The sequence below is a fragment of the Ovis canadensis genome, chromosome 2, assembly GCF_042477335.2.
Source record: "Ovis canadensis isolate MfBH-ARS-UI-01 breed Bighorn chromosome 2, ARS-UI_OviCan_v2, whole genome shotgun sequence".
Taxonomy (NCBI): Eukaryota; Metazoa; Chordata; class Mammalia; order Artiodactyla; family Bovidae; genus Ovis; species Ovis canadensis.
The window spans coordinates 248,693,021-248,713,377 of NC_091246.1; the positions used below are offsets into that span (position 1 = coordinate 248,693,021).

The following is a 20,357-nucleotide window of genomic DNA, read 5'->3' on the forward strand; positions in this document are numbered from 1 at the left end:
TTAGCGTCCGTTCAAGCCCTGATGAAAGTCTTGGCTTCTTTTGATGTCACTTAATTCACAGTGGGAGTTGTATGCTTTTTTGAAAAGACCAGTCGTAAGTAATTGCAGACAGCTGTCTGTTCAACCCAGAGGGGCTTGCTTGGGTTGATAAACCCTAAAAGTGGCTGATAGTGCTTTTTATGATCAGGCCGCTCCCCCTCTGCACACCCCTGTCACCTCTGTGCTGTGGCCACGCCAGTTTCTCAGTTTCTTTAACCCTGACAGGCCAAACACTCTCCCTTCCATAAGTTTTGCACATTTGGAATTCCAGCAGAATTGATTTGTACTTCTCAGGATGTTCAAGGCTAAAAGTGCATGGCACCTAGTAGGCGCTCAATAAATACATGTATGAATGAATGTTTCTTGTTCTCTCTCTTTTTTCTTTAACATTTATCTATTTGGCTGTGCTGGGTCCAGTATTCTTGCCTGGAGAATTCCATGGACAGAGGAGCCTGGTGGGCTACAGTCCATGGAGTCACAAAGAGTCGGGTCTTAGTGGTGGCAACTCAGGATCTTTGATCTTCATTTCACCATGGGGGATTTTTTCACTTGTGGCATGTGGGATCTAGCTCCCTGACCAGGGATCGAACCTGGCCCCTGCACTGGAAGCACAGTCTTAGCCACTGGACCACCAGGGAAGTCCCTCTTCTCTATTCCAACCCTCTCCTCCGACCCCCCACCTCCCACTGAGCACATCTGCCCAAAGTTTGAATGTCATTTCTTCAGAGAACATGACGTGCCAAATGGTATAAAACCCCTTAGATATGTCTGTAAAGTATCCTGTACTTCCTCCTGACCCTCACCCTAGTTGTGATAACACAGAAGTGACGGTGTCCATATTTGTAGGTTTTTCTTACCCAGAGACTGCCTCAAGCTTGCTTGGAAGTTTTAGCCCAATTTTAGAAATGGAGACTTGATTGGGAAAAAAGTTTGTTTATTTGGGTTTTATTAGCTCTGTAGTCCTGGAGAAGTGCATGAATTGTGTTCTGCAGGACTTCAAAATGGGGCGGGCGTATAAAGGAGAAAATGGCAAAGTTATAGTCAGTTACATGAGCTGTTTATCAGGAATTACAATTGCAGCTAACCAGAAGTAAAGGTGCTTATGAAGTAAAGATTGGTTGCGGTCCAAAATGGTTGCATAATAAGGGGAGACCTTGAGACAAAAAGGTTTGCAGCTGGCAGGTATTGTTCTGAGCACTCTGGTGATGTTCTTGGAGCTGGTACAGCTCAAAGAGAGCTTAAGGGTTTTGTTTAATCTTTTTTTTTTTTCTATTTGGCTGCACAGTATGTGGTGTATGAGATTTTAGTTCCCCAACCAAGGATCGAACCCATGCCCCTACAGTGAAAGCAGAGTCTGAACTACTGGACTGCCAGGGAAGTCCTGAAAGTTCAAGTGTTGAACGGCACAGAGATGTGTCTGATATCGGATCCTCAGTGGCTACCCAACTCCACATTTGTATGCCTGAACTATGATCACGTATTTTAATTTCAGTTTGTCATCAGAAGCCAGATGAGTCCCTCTGTCATCCGTTCTCTAAGGTTCTCTCAGGAAAGTCTGGATATTTCCCTTGAACACCTCCAGCTACAACTCCCCACACCCCACACACTGTGAACCATTTTCCCTGACTCCCCTCCAGGCCCATAAACACTCTCACACACACACTGCACACACGCATAGATCATTTTCTATCAATTAAACTCACTCCTTTAGGGAGGGATGTGGGTCTGCTGGGGGCCCTGGAAGGGTCCTTCCACAGGAACAGAGACGTGTGCACAGCTGTGGGGGCACAAATTTGTTTCCAGACCCAATCTCCTTGGGGAGGCAGCGTGCAGACCCTGAATAAATAAAGGGCACTCACGCATCTGGATCCAAAGTTCTCCAAGTCGGGCGCACTTAGGGATCTCCCAAGCCCTCACCCGGACCAGAAACGCAAAACCTCGCTTCAACAAACAAAACTGAAGGCCACGGTGGCCCTGGATACGCACACATGTGCGCAGGCCGTGTGCACCAATGAGTGAGCACGGAGATGGGCCAGAACTGGATTTCACGATCATGTAAAAATAAGGGGATTCGAGTATACAAAATTGCCTCCACCTGGGCATCGGCGCGAACTAGGTGCTCCGGGTTTGAGCTGCAGAGGTTGCAGAGAGGAGCCCTCCTCGCCTCGACGGCCGCCCCCACTCTCCGGAGCGCCCTCCTTCCCAAATCTTCCTTCCGCTCCAGGACCCCCACCCCGCCCCTCCAGGACCCGCCGGGCTCTCGCAGCCTTGTCCCTCTCCCAGGGAGGCCGGGCTGGCTGGCGCGGGCAATCTTTGCCCGGGCGAGTCCTTGAAGTCTATATTTAGTGCACGCCGCCCCTCCCCCACGTCGGGAGGCCCGCGGCAGAGGGGTGGGGGGGTGTGGGGGGAGCCCCGCCCCCGCCGGGCGTGTGTGTCGTGTGTGTTTGGGGCCCGCGCGGCTGGCGCGCCCTCTGCCTTTTTACGCCTCCGGCACCCCCCGCAGCCCGGCTGTGGCCCCTGAGCCCCTAGCCCCGCCGGGCGTCGCGGGCCAACATGGGCCAGGAAGAGGAGCTGCTAAAGATCGCCAAGAAGCTGGAGAAGATGGTGGCCAGGAAGAAGACGGTGAGGCTGCAGAGTTCGGGCTGCAACCCCCGCCCCCCGCCCCGGGACAGGCGCGGCGCGTGAGAGCCCGAGGAGTCCCGGGGGCGCGTGCTGGCCAGGCGCCCGGGAGGCGCGCGCGAGGGACTCGGGGACCCGAGGAAGGCGCGGCTGGGGCCGGGCTCCGCGCCCCGGGGGGGAAGATTGGCATCTCAGGGTGGGCGTGTGCGTGGCGCCGGGGATGAGGTGTGGGGGGCGTCGGGTGGGGGAGCACCGAGCCAGCCCCCGAAGACCCGAAGGCTTCTTGTGCACGTCCGTCTGGACCTGCAGGGTTGGGGGCCCCCGGGTAGGTTGTGCGTAGGTCGTGGGGGGCCCGGGAAAGAATGGGAGACAGGAGCTGGTAAAGGACTTTCGGAGCCTCTGGACTCTGCGTGTGCAAAAGCCCGGGGGGAGCATTGGCGACCGCGGGAATGGGGACCCGGAGATAGGGGTGGGAAGGACTCCTGGGTGACCCGAGAAGTGGGAAGAAACTTGAGCTGATGAGGGGTGCTGAGCCGTGTGTACCCCGCATCCCGGGAGTGGAGCTGGCCCAGAAAGAGCCAAGGGCCTGGGTTCCCGCAGCCGCACGAGGCCCCAGGAGCTGTTGGCCACTCTCGCTTTCCTTGGCCGCGGGGTGGGGCCCGGGCCCCGGGCGGGGGCCTAACAGGTGTCGGGCGCAGCCGCTGCGCCCACGGGGCCCGCCGGGCGGGGGAAACGGGGACCGGCTGGCGGCCAGGGCTGGGGGCGGGGACGGCGGCGGCGGGGACAGCGGAGCCGGGAGGTTGAGAAGAATCAGGGATGGCAGCCCTACCTGCGGATCCCTGAGCGCTCAGTGCCCGGCTTGAAGTTAATATTTGATCCTTCCCGTGATCTTTGCCTCAAGTTGGCTGCAGCTCGATTCCTAGCCGAGCAAACTTGGCCTTGGGACAGGGAGGGCTGGGACTCACCCAGAGTCGGGTGAGAGGGGAGGGTAGCCTGGCAGGCGGTCCCCCCTCCCCTTAGACACTGTCCCAGAACCCTCCTCCTTCTGCCATCCAGGGGCACCTGCGGAAGCAGGACTTGAATATCCAACACACTCTGTAATCTTAGAAGCTCAGGAAAGGGCCGGACCCTAAGGGGGCCTTTAGAGCAGGGACAAGGGAGGGGTTGCTGGATCCATGGGATGACAGGGAGCCCTCGAGTAAGACATGGACAGTATTGAGTTGGTGTCCATCTGAAGACCAGAGCCTCAATTTCTTCATCTGTGAGATGAGATGACCTACCTCCTGGGAAGGATTGTCAATGGGTTTTTTTTTGTCTCTGCTGGTGATGGCGAGGGTGGAAGACGCTGAAACCCTTAGGATGATCTGGGCTGGCGCTTGGGAAGGCTCAGAGAGTGACACGTGCTTTTGCTCAGCCAGAAGAAATGCAGAAACCTGCAGGTTTTAAGGAGTCTCCATTCCAGGATGCTCCAAAGTCAGTGAAACTGAGCCTCAAGTCATCAGACTCAGCTGGGCATGGCAAACCCCAGCCTGGGTCTCCTGAACCAGATTCCACCTCAATCAGACAAGTTGTCCCTGCCCTGCCGGTTGCTGACCCCCAACTTGGGCCAGGAGATTCTAGGCCTCTTGGTGAGAGGGCAAGAGTGGGAAGCTTAGGAGACCTGAGACGAGGCAGAGTGGCTAAGGAGGAAGGGACCTGCCCTGGCCTCCCCTCACTCCTTTTATGGCTCTAGACCCACCACTCTGCTTTCTCTCTCTAGCCCTGGATTTCTTCTTCTGTGAAATGGGAAGAAGAAGTAGTGTCCTTTGGCAAGGAATCCTGTGGAAGTACTCAGAGCTCTCTCCAGGAAAGATGCAAGTCTGGCCACAGGGTCCCTGGAGCACAGAGCCAGTCTGCAGCCACGTCTGCGCCTGGGTTCTTGGCAGCATCTGGGTGGGCACAGAGCTCTGGGCATGTAACCTAGAAAGGTGGGGCCTGCTCTGGGAGCCAAAGTGGGCCCGCCCAGTGGTGGTTAGGGGGAGGACACACTTCCTGTAAGAAGACGGATCTTCCACGTTGCAGCTCAGACCCGGGATTTACTGCCAATTACTGAAGTCCCAGCAACTTAGGGCTTTTGTCAGATGCTGTAAGCACATACCTTCTGTAGCAGCCTCAATCATACAGCAAAATGCCACACAATCACACACATAGACATAGCTACATGCAGCCACACACCATGTGGTTAAACGAGCAACTGTGAACATAAATAACGCATGACAGATGTGGTTACTGACCCTGACATGACTGACACACTGACCATTATATTTTCAGAAAAAGACACAAAGACAACTGTATACATGTGTAAACGTGTGCGTGTGCACCATAAGCTGTGCCCTGACGTGCAAAGCTATAAATGTAGCAAACAGCTGCACTTACGTGTCCAGGCGGGTTGTGACACAGACGTCATCCCACAAAGACAAATAGACACATTATATTGGGTTGGCCAAAAAGTTCGTTCGAGCTTCCATGCCAGCTTTTTTGGAAAAACCTGAATGGACTTTTCCATCAGCCCAGTCCTCTGAGCTGCATACACACAGCAGCTCCCCACCTGAACTGGAGATACTGCTGGCTGCATGTCCCATACGTGCATGCCAGAAGACGTGCCTGGCAACATTTGCCCATGGCGTTGTGAGTTCAGCTACAACCGGCACGCACGGCTGTTCTCCAACATGACCCAGTTATATATACAGTGTGACATACACAGGCACACACCCAGTGGTGAGCTGGAACTGGCTTAATGTTGATTGTTGAACTTTCAGGGATTTTGCAAGCCAGTTGTTAAGTACAGGAATTGTTTTTAACATTAAACCATAGGCTTACAATTATGTTAAAAACAAATGTCATAAGTACTCCAGAGTCATCACTTCCTTATTATTTTATTACTTTTTTCTGTCATCTATGGTCTGGAGGCTATTTATTATACTGTATTGTATCAATATGGGGCTTCCCTGGTAGCTCAGCTAGTAAAGAATCCACCTGCAATGCAGGAGACCCCAGTTCAATTCCTGGGTCGGGAAGATCCCCTGGAGAAGGTATAGGGTACCCACTCTAGTATTCGTGGGCTTCCCTGGTGGCTCAGATGGTAAAGAATCCACCTGCAGTGCAGAAGACCTGGGTTTGCTCCCTGGGTTGGGAAGATCCCTTAAAGGAGGGCGTGGCACTCCACTCCAGTGTTCTTGCCTGGAGAATCCCCATGGACAGAGGAGGCTGGTGGGCTACAGTCCATGGGGTCACAAAGAGTCAGATACGACTGAGAGACCAAGTACAGCACAGCATATCAATATGGTCTGTATCACTCATTTCTTCCCAATGTCTCCTTCAATTCAGTGACAGCTTAGTCTAGCTTGACATTGCTGTAGGGAGAATATGGACGCCACGGAAACTGACAAACACTACAAATCAATTTTTTCCTTTGAGAACCTGCTGTTAAACATTTACCAACATACCACTGCACTTACCCATGTTGATATTTCATGACCGCAGACGTATCGCCAGACCCATGTCCGTACCTACTTGCACGGTTGTATAGTGGGTCAAACCCAAAAGGTTTGAATCCTAGCTCAGTTCTTTATAACACTGAGCAAAAATTCACTTCTGTTTCTTGGATTTCTCTTCTGTGAAAATGGGATCTTGATTCTTTTAAAATGAGAATAGTAATAGGACCTATCTCACAGAATCATTTCGAGAGTCAGAGATCATGCATGTAAAATATTTAGAACCGGCAGATAATAAGCCTTTAATTGGTAGTACATGCAGAGTTATATGCTCACAAGTTCCCATGCACACACATCCGCAAGTCATTCCTCTGAAACATACTATGAACCCAAGTTCTAAGGGAGGCTGAGGACTGACAGAGGGCAGTTGGGGGACGTGACCCAGGGAGCCTGGTAGGGTAGGGGTTGGCAGCTGGCACTGCACAGTGGGGCCAGGGCACAAGCATACAGGACACGGTCAGCTGGTGCTTCCCAGGGGCCTGACTTCAGGACAGGAGGCTGGGGCTGGCTTCTAGGAAGTGGGTGGGAAGACAGAGAAGACCGAAAGAGGACGGGGTGGTTCAGGGCCTGGCAACCAGCAGGTTCCACACCTGTGTCTCTTGTCTTCTCCTCCGTCTTCCCCTTCCCGCTTCTGCTTTCCGCTTTATTCATTCACTCAGGGAGCACTGGGCTGTGTGCTGAACCCAGAGGTCTCAGAGATTACACAGTCCTCTCTACCCAAGAGAAAAGAAAAGTACCTATCTTCATAAAAACTCGAATGTTCCCAGCCGCTTCATTTGCAGCAGCCCCAAATCGGAAACTGCCGCACAGTGCCATTCACAGGTGAATGGACCAACAAACTGTGGCCTCTGCCCACGGCGGCAAACAACCCAGTAACAGAAAGGAGCTGTGGCTCTGCGCAGCCGTGGGCACGGAACCTCAGCATGGCAACACCGAGCGAAGAAGCCAGCCAAAAAGGTCCTTTACAGTCACATTCCGTGAGATCCTTAAAAATGCAAGAAAGTAGAATAGTGGTGCCTGGGGTTGGGGGTGCAGAGAGGGGTAGATTACCAAGGGGCGCAAGGAAAATGTCAGGGATGCTATGTTTGTTTTGGGCTGCGCTGTACAGCTTGCAGGATCTTATTTCCCCAAGCAGGAATTGAACCTATGTTCCCTGCAGTAGAAGCAGAGTCCTAACCCCTGGACCACCAGGGAACTCCCTGACTATGTTCTTATCTTGATTGTGGCGATAGCTTCATGGATGTACATATTATGTCAAAACTCACCAAATTGTAGCTTATAATATGTGTGGTTTATTGTATGTCAGTTATACCCCAATAAAGCTGTTTTGAAAAAAATAAAATAAAAACTGCAGTCCTCAACCTACAGAAGGTCACGGTTGGGAAGTGAAGGTGAACCATGAGGTAATTAACTTTAGAGGAAGAGATGGGGAAGGAGAGAGCATTCCCAGTAGAAGAACAGCAGGGTCAGGGGGTCAGGGTGAGTGGGTAAGGCTGGACCCTGCTCAGACGGGCTGGAACCCAAATGGGTGGCCTCAGGTGAAGTCAGAGAGCTGGTTTGGGGCGGAAGCTGGTGCTTCTATCGTCCTCTTCCTCGCCTCTCCTTTGACTGCTTGTCTGCCTGGATCTGTCACTGGAATAGCCGCCTTCCTTACCTCTTGCTGCCCTCCCTCCCACCAAGACTGCGCGATGGTCAGAGAGGGGCCCGGCAGACCCCACAGGCTTCAGCCCTCCCCTTGTGGCCTCCCACAGGAAGGGGCCCTGGACCTCCTGAAGAAGCTCGACAGCTGGCAGATGTCCATCCAGCTGCTCCAGGTGGGTGGCGATGGGCAGCCCCCGGGGCAGTGCCGGCGGCAGGAGGGCGACCTTGTGCAGGAAGGAAAGACCCTCATGGGGAACCCTCCCAGGAGGGGGTCTGGGAGGGATTTCTGAAGGGAAGGCAGCAGGGGGCATCTTGAGGTGCTCCAGGTGTGGGAACAGAAGCCTGCAGATGGCAACGGAAGCTTTCTGAGCTCTTGGGGCCCTCTGGGTCTGGGGACAAGACTGACCCACTTTCTTTGAATCCCTAAGTTCCCAAGACCTGAGGTCTCTGGGATCCAGGAGGCCAGCGTCTCAGGGAGAGGTGAAAGCCCCCTCGTTTTTGCATTTTCCATGTGTTACCCATGTGGCCTCCAAAACTCTACCAGAAGCTCTTGGCCCTGAAAAGTTAGCACATACCCAAGCTGTAAAGTAGCCAGAGTTGTGTCTTAGGCTGAAATTTGAACTCCAGGACACCAGAGGGCAGAGAACAGGGAGGAGTCCTGGGCACCAGCCAGGCCTGTGGCCGCCACCACCACCACCCCAGCTTTACTTCAAAGCTGCAGTTACCCCTGCAGGTGGGGGGCCGGGCCTTGGGCACTGACCTCTCTCAGGGCAGCAGGTCTGTTATAAAGTCAGGGTGATAACCTCAGCCACAGTTCCAGGCTGAAGCCCTGGGGAGCCTGGGCCAGGGCAAGGGGATGGGTGCCCTGGAGCAGGTCTTGCCTTCCCAGGCTGGCTCCTGACCTTCTCCCTTTGCAGACCACCAGGATTGGAGTCGCCGTGAACGGGGTCCGCAAGCACTGCTCCAACAAGGAGGTGGTGGCCTTGGCCAAAGTCCTCATCAGGAACTGGAAGCAGCTGCTGGGTGAGGGGGCAGGGTCCCCGGGGCCGAGTGTTTCTCCCCGCACCTGGGTGCTGGCTTAGAGCAGGTGCCCAGAGTGTGGCTGTTGATGACTCAGCTACGACCCCCAGTGGCAGTGCCGGGGTTTGTCTACTCCACAAATGTGGGGTTTGTAGACGGGCGAGCTTTCGTGTCTGTGGCCCTATGTGTGTGTTTCTCTGTGCTTCATGTGTGTGTACACATCTGTATGTACACATTGGTGTGCAGAGATGTCTTTCTGTCCCCTTGGTGAGCTTGAGCTTGCACCCACATGTGCACATTGTATGTGCATTTGTGTGTAAATGTGCATTTGTTGGGAGAGGGGTGAGGCTGCCCCAGTCCCTGCCCTTCGCTCCTTTCTCCCCCAGAGTCTAGGGTTTGGCTGAGACAGAGTGAGTTGAGAACAATGTCATGATTCTGTTTTTAGACTCCCCAGCAACCCCCAAAGGAGAAAAAAGAGAGGAAAGAGTAAAAGCCAAGAAAAAGGAAAAAGGGCTTGACTGTTCGGATTGGAAGCCAGAGACAAGTCTTTCTCCACCAAGGAAAAAACGGGTGGAAGAGCCCAAAGACAGGTACTTGTTCTGGGATGGCGAGAGGGGGCTGACGCTCAACATGTCCTCTGACAGCACTTCTGTTTATAGACCATCTTTTCGTCTTCACACACCAGGAGGTGGGTATTGTTATTTCCCTCTACAGTGCCCGCTCTGGGGGCCTTCTTGGCCCCGCCAGACTGACTCACGAGATTCAAACAGGCCGTCCCTGGTGGGGCTTCACCTCGAAGGATGCAGGGACAGGAGAGGCAGTGTGCCAGCAGGGCAGCTTCTCATCACCAAGGTGTTTCTCATCACCAAGACTTCTCAGAGGGCAGTGGTCCCCAACCTTTGTTGGCACCAGGGGCCGGTGTCATGGAAGACAATTTTTCCGTGGGTGGTGGGGTGGCAGGAGGGGTGAGGAGGATGGTTTCCGGATGATGCAAGCACATCACATTTACTGTGCACTTTAATTTCCATTATTGTTACATCAGCTCTACCTCAGGTCAGCAGTCCTTAGATCCTGGAGGTTGGGGACCCTTGTCATAGGGACCAGGCTGTGTCCAGAGCTATTCCCCTGCCCACCCGGATGACATTCCCAGGTACAAAGAATGAGACCTCCGAGGGCGGGAACTCACATCACATCCTCCAATTGTAAGTCCCATAAACCAGGTCTCCAGGATTCCAGCAAGGGCAATGACCAGTTACAAGATTCACAGCACTCAGGGTAGCCTCAAGCTGAGGTTTTTCCATAAATCATTGATAGTTATTCATAGTCCATTCCCGTCTAGACAGAGGTTACCAGTCAGGGCTCATTTGCTCTAGACGCAGTGTCACCTAGGAATACCGCTTGACGGTCCACGTTCGTCAGGGTTCCAGGTGAATGGGGCTGGGAACTTACTTGTGCACAGAGAAGGCATATTTTGCTGGCTTTTTAGTCAAAATGGCCTTCAGCGATAAGGAAGCTGAAGACTGGGGAGCAGGGCCTTTCCCAGGGTCACACAGCCATTATGTAACAGAGTGGGAGCCCGTCTTTGTCAGACCCCCACACCTCTGCTGAGGTCTCAGCTCTTTGTCTGTTCCCCCTTGCCCACCCCACCAGGGTCTCCAAAAATGCATGACTTTTAAAAAATATTTATTTGTCTAGCTGTGCCGGGTCTTCATGGCAGCATATGGGATCTAGTTCCCTGGTCAGGATTTGAACCCAAGGCCCCTGCATTGGGAGCACGGAGTCTTAGCCACTGGACCACCAGAGACGTCCCGGCGCATGACTTGCTGATCAGCCCAAACGGCCTTGTCCATGACGGTAGATAAAAGCCTTCATGGACGCATTAGTAGGTCCTACCTGTTCCCTACATGACTAGTCAGATCACTTAATCCTTCGGGAGGAGGTCATCTAATAGATAAGGGAATGAGACTAGATGACCCTGAATAGTATCCGATGGTACTAGGTCATTACAGACAATAGGGCTTGTGATATACCAACATTTTAAACCTTTAAAAATTGTATTTACTTAATTAATTTTTTTTTGGCTACACTGGGTCTGTTGCTGTGCGTGGGCTTTCTCTACTTGCAGCACGTGGGGGCAGCGCTGTGGCTATGGCGCGCGGGCTTCTCTCGGCGGTGACTTCTCTTGTTGTGGAGCGCGGGCTCTCGGCACAGGCGCTTCACTAGCTGCAGACCTCAGCCTCTAGGGCGCAGGCTCAGTAGCTGTGGCACACGGGGCTTCGTTGTTCTGGTCCCAATCTTCTGCGGCCAGGGATCGAACCCATGTCCCCCGCATCGGCAGGTGGAGTCTTAACCAGTGGACTACCAGGGAAGCCCTATAACATATTTTTATCACCCTTAATTAATTTTTGAAAGTACTGTAATTCTGGGACTTCCCCGGAGGGAGGTCCAGGGGTTGAGAATCTGCCTTGCAATGCAGAGGGCTTGAGTTCGATCCCTGGTCTGGGTACTAAGATTCCACATGCCTCAGGGCAACTAAGCCTGTGCACCACAAGTACTGAGTTTGAGCTCTAGAACCCACAACCCGCAACCACTGAGCACATGTGCTACAACTGCTGAGCACACGTGTTGCAAATACTGAAGTCCTTGTGCTGTGGAGCTTATGCTTGGCAACAAGAGAAGCCGCCACAGTGAGAAGCCTGCACACTGCGACTGGAGAGGAGCCCCCGCCCACCTCGCCTAGAGAAAGCCCGTACCCAGCAGCAAAGACCCCGAGTAGCCAAAAATAAATAAACAAATCTGTTGTAGAAATAATGGAAGATATTTTAAAAGTATGAAAAAATCACATTCCCACCACCCCAAAAGAATCACTGCTAATATTTTGGTCTCTGTTTTTCTCTGTTTTCTATAGTTACCATCAATTCTGTAGTCTGCTTTTTAAGATGCAGTACTTGTCAGCTTGGAATCTTCTGAATGTTCTATTCCTTTCATTCGGCCACTTTTGCAATCATATCCCAGTTGGAGAAATGGTCCTTGGCATTTAATGTTTCACATGGTGTGTTTGGTTTTCCCAAAGGGATTAAAAGGTTGGCCTCCAGGGATCCTGTGATCCCCCATGCCTAGCATGGAGTGAGCATTTCCTGAGCGTTGCCAGGCCCAGCTGTATCAGTGCAACCCCCTGTGGAAAATCCATGCTCTGGCTGGTCTAGCCATGTCTGGAGCACCTGTTTGGTTCTGAAAGTAAGAGTGTTAGTTTCTCAGTTGTGTCCAATTCTTTGTGACCCTATGGACTGTAGCCCACTGGACTCCTCTGTCCATGGGATTCTCCAGGTAGGAATACTGGAGTGGGTCATCATTCCCTTCTCCAGGGGAATCTTCCCCACCCAGGATCGAATTTGGGTCTCCTTCATTGCAGGCAGATTCTTCACCATCTGAGCTACCAGGGAAGTTTGGTGCTGAGTACCTTGGCAAATAAATGAAGGACTAGGATCTTGTGACATACAGTTGAAAGGCTAGAGGCTGAAGTGTTGGGCGAGGAGAGCAAATGGGATATGGGGCTAGTCTGTGGAACAGGGAGTATAGACACCTGGGTACAGATGGCAGCTTGGGCACAGATGTTTCCTTTAGTTCTGTCCCCAAATCCCACCAAATGATCAGCAAAGGGATCTCCTTTAAAGGCCTACCGAGACGACAGGTGTGGGCGAGGAGACCGTTGGAAAGCAGAAAGCAAATTTCTAGGCTGAACTTGATCACTTACATCCTTAGACTCTGAGATTCACTGTTGTGACCTGAAAAATGAACGTCATTATCTCATGATATATAAGGTTTATATGCAGAGCTCAGTCCCTCAGTTGTGTCCCCTCTTCATGACCCCCATGGACTGTAGCCCACCAGTCTTCTCAGTCCATGGAATTCTCCAGGCAGGAATACTGGATGGGTTGCCATTTCCTTCAGGGGATCTTCCCAACCCAGGGATCAAACCCGTTGGCAGGCAGATTCTTTATCAGTGAGCCACCTGGGAAGCCCTAAAATTTATATAACTATAAATAAGTGATAAGTGAAGTCGCTCAGTCGTGTCTGACTCTTTGCAACCCCATGGACTGCAGCTTCCCAGGCTCCTCTGTTCATGGGATTTTCCAGGCAAGAGTACTGGAGTGGGTTGCCTTTCCCTATATGTGTATATATGTATATAGCCTTCTAGGATTTTTCCTGTGCACCTACCCATGAAATACTTATTGTATTAATAAAATGGAATTAAACTCCATATACTATTTTGTAGCCTTGTCACATCATATATTTATTCCAACAGTGAGTCACATTTAGAGTAAAAAGTTTAGAAAGTCAAATACAAGAAGGAAATAACAGAAATGATCACTGTTAACATCTTGATGTATATCTTTCTCATCTTTTTAAGAATATATGTGTGTGTGTGTATATATATATATATATATATATAGAGAGAGAGAGAGAGAGTTATATTTTCTTAGAAAATTAGAATCACACTATAATACTGTTTTATAACCAGCATTTTACATTTAACAGCATCCTGGGGTGTAAAATTGTTGATGCCAGCTCACTTTTCACAGCTGGAGCTATGAGATGAAGTTGTTTCCATGGCTGAGCAGAGAGTGGGGTGGTTGTCCCCCTAGCTTGCTGGGAGAATCCAGTGGACAGGGGTCCTATTTCAGTTCCATTGGTGAAATTCCTTTCCTTTTAATTTTCTTAATTGACTATTATCATATATAAATACTATTACTGCATTATTATACAAACACTGTAACCACATTACTAAAATTTAAAATAAGAATTAAAAATATTTCTCCACAATGTGCCGCTTCTGAAAAAAGAAACAGCTTGTATTTTCTTCCTCTTCCCTTCTAGTCCTGATCTACTTACATAATTTTACCATTCCTGTAGACACAAGGGACAATTACATCCCTGTTTATTTATCTTTCTAATGTATTCTAGGCATTTTTTTTCATGTTCCTGAATAGTTTTCATAATGATCCTTCGCAAAAATGGCAGAATTTTTCTGGTTTGTTCTAAAAAGCAATGAGGAAAGGCCAGAAAATGGGGAGTCCCAGGGAGCGGAGAGACTCATGTCTCCCCTCCTTTCTCCCACTGCAAGAATCTCTGCTCCCAGCTCTGCCTGCACCTGTCCATCCCCGTGGGGCAGTCAGGGGGGGACCCCACAGAGGAGCTCCCAGGGCCCAGTGTGGGGCTGGAGGGGACATGCAAAGGAAGGTCTCTGCCCCTCTCCCTCTCTGCTGCCTCCCCCTGTGTTTAAGCTGGGGCAGAGGTCCATAGGATCGTTAAGAGCTGGCACCTGAAACTTTCTCACCTGGTGTCCCCCAGGCCACATGGAGGTTGAGATGGGAGCTGGAAATCCATGCAAGAGCCTTATTATTACCTGGAAAAGAAGAAATCAGCTACCTAGGATTAGGGAGCACTGAGTTCTTCGTGGTGGGAACTGCGGTAGGGATGTTAATGATCTGGTCTTCCTTCTAGCCAGCCCACAAACACAGGTCCTTTTCCCAGCATTTGACAGATGAAGGAGCTGATGCTCAAAGAAGATGGCCTGCCCAGGGGCAGGGCTGGGATTTCAGCTCATGTCCCTGGCCTGTGCTCTGTGCACTGCTCCACCGCTCGGCTGTGTCCGAGTCTTTGCAGTCCCTTGGACTGTAGCCCGCCAGACTTCTGTCCAGGCAAGAATACAAGAGTGGGTTGTCATTTCCTTCTCCAGGGGATCTGCCTGACCCAGGGCTTGAAACCATATCTCTTGCATTCTCTTGGATTCTTTACCACTACGCCACCTGGGAAGCATGTCACCGCCTCCCTTTTTAGAGTGGTAAATGTCATGTATGTTTGCATGCATGGAGCAAAAGACGAGGGAAGGATCTTAAACGTAAACGATCTTACCCCTGGGGAAGTGTCTTTTTCCACATTTTCTAAAAATCATTTCTTTACTGTTTGACTTCACAGCCTTTAGCAACAAATATTCATAGAGCACCTACTCTGTGGCAGGCACTGTTCTGTTCACTTAGGCAAAGTCAGTCGAGTTGAGTATATTAGATTGGGCTTCCCAGAAGCAAACCCTGAGACATGGATTTAAGTGCAGGAGGTTTATTTGGGAAGTGATTTCAGGAAATGCAGACAGAGGAGAGAGGAAGTGAGACAGGTAAGGGAGGGGAACCGGCACAGGGTGTGATCCTGAGCAGGTTACTGCCCTGAGTGGTTGTGGTTGAATCACTAAGTCGTGACTCTTGTGACCCCATGGACTGTAGTCTGCCAGGTACCTCTGTCCATGGGATTCTCCAGGCAAGCATACTGGAGTGGGTGGCCATTTCCTTCTCCAGGGGATCTCCCCAATCCAAGAATTGAACCCAGGTCTCCTGCATTGTAGGCAGATTCTTTACCAACTGAGCTACAAGGGAAGCCAGGGCTAAAATCCTGCTGGAGATGGTGGAGGACACACCTCAGTTGATCCGCTAGAGGGCCGAGGAAGCTGGAGTACTTGCCCATTTATTCCCACGTGTGTGGTTGAGGGCTGCTCCTGGCGTTGTTAACTCCCCTGTGATTTCTGCCCATCGGCCTGCTGGCGCTGGCTGGCACAAGGAGAGCCCCAGGGGATCTTGGAGAAGGAAGTCCTTGGGTCCCAGTGCATTTGGGAGGAGTGCCCAAGGGATGATAGGGACTTGGCATAGACAGCGTCCACCACAGGGAACCAAGCCCATCATATTCTGCTCTTGTGAAATTTACACGGTAGGTTGCTTGGACAAAGCATAAAATAAGTAAGCAAATTATGTGGTCTGTTAGACGGTGACACCTACGCTGGAATTAAAAAGGAGAACTGGGGACTTCCCTGGGGGCCCACTGGTTGAGAGTCTGCCTGCCAGTGCAGGGGGCGTGGGTGTGATCCCTGGCCCAGGCAGATCCCACATGCCCATCCATGCACCGCAACTACAGAGCCCGCAGCCCTGGAGCCTGTGCTCACTGATAAGAGAAGCCACTGCCGGGAGAAGCCCGCGCACCGCAACTCCAGAGCAGCCCCTGCTCACTGCATCTAGAGAAAGCCCGAGTGCAGCAGCGAAGACCCAGGGCAGCCGAAAATAAACAAATAAATGACCTAAAGGGGAAAAAGAGAGAGCTGGGTAAGTGACATGGGGAATAGGAGTTACAATTTACAAGCAGATTAATGTGACAAAAATTATGAAAGGGGGAAACACATCCTATACAGTAAAAAGGATGTGTGTAGGTGTGCTCAGCCGTGTCTGACTCTTTTTGAGGCCATGGACTGTAGCCCACCCAGGCTTCTCTGCCCGTGGAGTTTTCCAGGCAAGAATACTGCAGTGGGTTGCTGTGTCCTACTCCAGGGAGTCTTCCCGACCCAGGGTTCTTACCCGAGGCTCTTGCATCTCCTGCATTGGCAGGTGGATTCTTTACCGCTCTGCCGCCATGGGAAGCCCTAAAAAGATTGTAGCTACATGTATTTCATAGAATGGGGCGGCGGGGGTGGGGGGGGGTGGATTTTTCACTTCTAATCCCATCACCCTGATATAACTACGGCTAGCACTTGGTTGCCCACTCCAGTGTTCTTGCCTGGAGAATCCCAGGGACGGGGGAGCCTGGTGGGCTGCCGTCTATGGGGTCGCACATAGTCGGACACAACTGAAGCGACTTAGCAGCAGCAGCATTTGGTTATGGCCTTCCTTCCCTGGTGGCTCAGACAGTAAAGCATCTGCCTGCAATGCAGGAGACCTGAGTTCGATTCCTGGGTGAGGAAGATCCCCTGGAGAAGGAAATGGCAATCCACTCCAGCACTCTTGCCTGGAAAATCCCATGGACGGAGGAGCCTGATAGGCTACAGTCCATGGGGTCGCAAAGAGTCAGCGACCTCACTTTCATAGCTCAGTTGGTAAAGAATCTGCCTGCAATGCGGGAGACTAGGGTTTGATCCCTGGGTTGGGAAGATCCCCTGCAGAAGGGAAGGGCTACCCACTCCAGTATTCGGGCATGGAGAATTCCATGGACTGTATAGTCCATGGTATCACAAAGAGTCGGGCATGACTGAGCAACTTTCAAAAATAGAGAAGGAAATGGCAACCCACTCCAGTATTCTTGCCTGGAGAATCCCATGGACAGAGCAGCCTGATAGGCTACAGTCCATGGGGTTGCAAAGAGTCGGATACGACCGAGCGACTTCAGTCACTCAGCATTTGGGTGTATTTCCTTTTCATCTTTTCTTCTCCTAGGCATTAGTCCTCTTGCCTCGTCTCAGACACAGTATGCATCTAAGTTTGCACCCTCCTTTCTCACTTGCCATTTTAAACCCTGTTCTTGCAGCTCTGAGGCCCACCTCCTCCTCCCCTCCTCTTAAGGTACCCACAGGGGAGGCTGAGGCTGATTTACTCCGACTCATCATGAGAAGTGATCATCCGAGGAGTTCAGTCCATTGGTTCCAGCTAGCCAAGGCCTGCCTGACAGCAAGGAGGAAGGGCCTGCTGATAATTAGTTATTAGTAATTAGTAATACATGGACCACATCTGACACGTGTTTGGTGCTTGGCAGATCTTGGTCTCCTTCCCTCCTATTACCTCATTTGATAGTGGGCAAGTGAAGAGGACCAGCCAGCACCTCCTGGGGCTCCCCATGCCAGGCAGCTGGGGTCCAGGTGGACTTCGTCATCCCCAACCCAGCAGGCCTGGCTCCGGGATGCTTCCTCCCCGGACTCTGATCTCTCTAGGCCAGCACTGATGCTCATCGACCAAAGCATCTCATCTCCACTTCCTCTTCCTTTCAGGAGAGACTCTGTGGACTCCAAGTCTTCAGCCACCTCCTCTCCAAAAAGACCATCGATGGAAAGGTAAAGGAAGCTGTGGACCTCTGCACCCCAGAAGTCCTGTTCACCATGTGTGTGTGTCGCTCTGTCTTACTGGAGGAATCCCGAGGCAGGGTAAAGGAGGAAGCTTCCTATGTTGCATTGACTCCAATTCCTAGAACCCATGCAGTAAGGGTGGTGGGGGAGGCCTCTGAATCCGAGGTATGGTTCCTTCACTGGGGTGCCTGACCAATCGCTGTTATCCCATTGCTGTCTGGGGAACATTCTCAAAGTCAAGTTGAACCCAGTGAAACAGGTCTTGAGAGCCTGTACCTGGATTGGGATCTCTGGGTTGGGGGCAGAACTGGTATCAACCCTGAATTATCATGTCACTCATTCATCAAATATTTATTGAGGGCCTACTGTGTGCCAAGAAGTATTCTAGGTGCCGAGGATATAGCAGGGAACAAAAGAGACAAAATCCTCTAGGGCATGAGGCCTTTATTCTAATGGGTGAAAGTGAAAGTCACTCAGTCGTGTCCAACTCTTTGTGACCTCATGGACTATACAGTCCGTGGAATTCTCCAGGCCAGAATACTGGAGTGGGTAGTCTTTCCCTTCTCCAGGGGATATTCCCAACCCAGTAATCGAATCAGGGTCTCCTGCATTGCAGGCAGATTCTTTACCAACTGAGCTATCAGGGAAGTCCCATATTCTAATGGGGGAAACTGGTAATACATATGAAAAGTAAATATTGTTGTTTAATCGCTTAGTCGTATCCAACTCTTTGCGACCCCATGGCCTGTAGCCCTCCAGGCTCCTCTGTCCGTGGAATTCTCCAGGCAAGAATACTGGGGTGGGTTGCCATGCCTTTCTCCAGGGGATCTTCCCAATCTGGAGATCGAACCCACCTCTCTTCCATCTGCCTGCACTGGCAGGTTGGAGAGGGGGGGTCACTGCAGTGCTCAGGAGAGCCCTCATTGAAGAGCTGACCTGCAAGCAAAAACATGAAAGAAATGAGGAGTTAGCCGGACAGACATTGGGGTCATTCCAAACAGAAGGCCTGCAAGTGGGAGTGTGCCTGGCAGGGTCAGGGAGCAGTGAGGTGGCCAGTGGGTCTGGAGTGAATAAGTGAAGGTGGGAGTTGGAAGATGGTGTGAAACAGGAACCCCTGGAGAGTACTGAGCGTGGGAATTCTGTGAGTGAATTGATCAGAATCCCTCTTGCTGCTGTGCTAGGTTGTCAGGGCCACAGACAGAAGCAGAGAGACCAGCTAGGAGGCTGTTTCGATAATTCAGGGAAGATGTGAGGGTGGCTTGGATCAGAGTGACAGCATGGAGGTGGGGAGAAGTGGGAGACCCTGGGTATATGTTTTAGGGGGGCCGCACCCTGCATCATGTGGGATCTTAGTTCCCCAACCAGGGATCAAACCCATGCCCCCTGCAGTGGAAGCTGGAGTCTTAACCACCGGACCACCAGGGAAGTCCTGACCCTGGATATATTTTGAAAGGAGAGCTATCAGGATGTCCTAACAGATTGGATGTGGAGTACAAGAGAAGAGTAAGTGTCAGGATGCCTCCAGGACTTTTCATGTGAGTGTCTGTGAGGATGGAGATACCGTGAACTGGCATGGGGAAGACTCTGTGTCGGTTGGGCTTGAGGTGGCAGACCAAGGGGTCAGGTCTGGATATGTTGGATTTAGGGGTGTACAAACCACTCGGGTGAAGAAATTGAATATGCAGTAGGTTATGCCAGTCTGGAATTCAGGAAGGAGGCCTGGGCTGGAAACACAGATTTTAGTTGTTAATGTGTAGGTCGCATTTGAAGCCACTAACCTGGGTGAGATCACCAAGGAGAGACTGTGGGTAGAGGAGTGCGCGCTGTGGCCCAGGAGGGAGGTCAGAGGTCAGAGCAGAAGAACCAGAGCAAAGAGAGAGCAGGCCAGGCCAGGAGGTGGCTTAGAGGTGGATCAAGGCAAATGGTTAGGATCCATGGGCCACATTGGATGCTCGGGGGACTGGAAGGAGCGGTAAGGGGGTTGACTTCTAGGGGAGTATGTTTCGAAGCTGCCCAGTTCTTTTGGGCTTTTTTGTTGTTTAGTTGCTCAGTCATGTCCGACTCTTTCCAGCCCCAGGGTCTGCAGCACGCCAGGCCTCCCTGTCCCTCACCAGCTCTCGGAGTTTGCTCAGTCTCGTGTCCATTGAGTCAGTGATGCCATCCAACCATCTCATCCTCTGTCGCTCCCCTTTCCTCCTGCTCTCAATCTTTTAGGCCTAATGTACCAGTAAGACTAGGTCAGATTTGGAGAAGAAAATGGCAACCCACTCCAGTATTCTTGCCTGGAGAATCCCATGAACAGAGGAGCCTGGCAGGCCGTGGTCCATGGGGTCGCAGAGAGTCAGACACCACTGAAGCAACTAAGCACGCATGCGCCAGTCAGACTGACACTGGAAAGAAAAAAGGAGGCACAAATTAGGTCATTTAAGGTTTTATGAAGATTAAGCAGGCCTGGGATGTTGATGGGGCAGCTGTGCTGAGCATCCCCACCATGGCAGCTGAGTGCCAGCCCCAGCCGATGAGTAGAGGCTCTCTGCTTGGAGCACGAATCTGAGGCTGCCTCCTACCAAGGAAGAAGAGAGTTCTGTGGCCGATTGCCTGCCACAGGCGATGCCTCGGAATTGAGGCTCCAG

General features: G+C 51.6%; 1 protein-coding gene across 1 annotated transcript in view; it reads left to right on the forward strand.

Moving 5' to 3' along the window:
* Window positions 1-2,102: 2,102 nt before the first annotated feature.
* Window positions 2,103-20,357, forward strand: part of TCEA3 (transcription elongation factor A3) — a 46,947-nt gene continuing 28,692 nt past the window's right edge. The window contains exons 1-5 of the mRNA XM_069579062.1: window positions 2,103-2,661; window positions 7,943-8,005; window positions 8,750-8,855; window positions 9,298-9,442; window positions 17,650-17,712. Of these exons, the coding sequence (XP_069435163.1) occupies window positions 2,593-2,661; window positions 7,943-8,005; window positions 8,750-8,855; window positions 9,298-9,442; window positions 17,650-17,712 (446 nt within the window). The 5' untranslated portion in view covers window positions 2,103-2,592. The remainder of the gene's footprint in view (window positions 2,662-7,942; window positions 8,006-8,749; window positions 8,856-9,297; window positions 9,443-17,649; window positions 17,713-20,357) is intronic.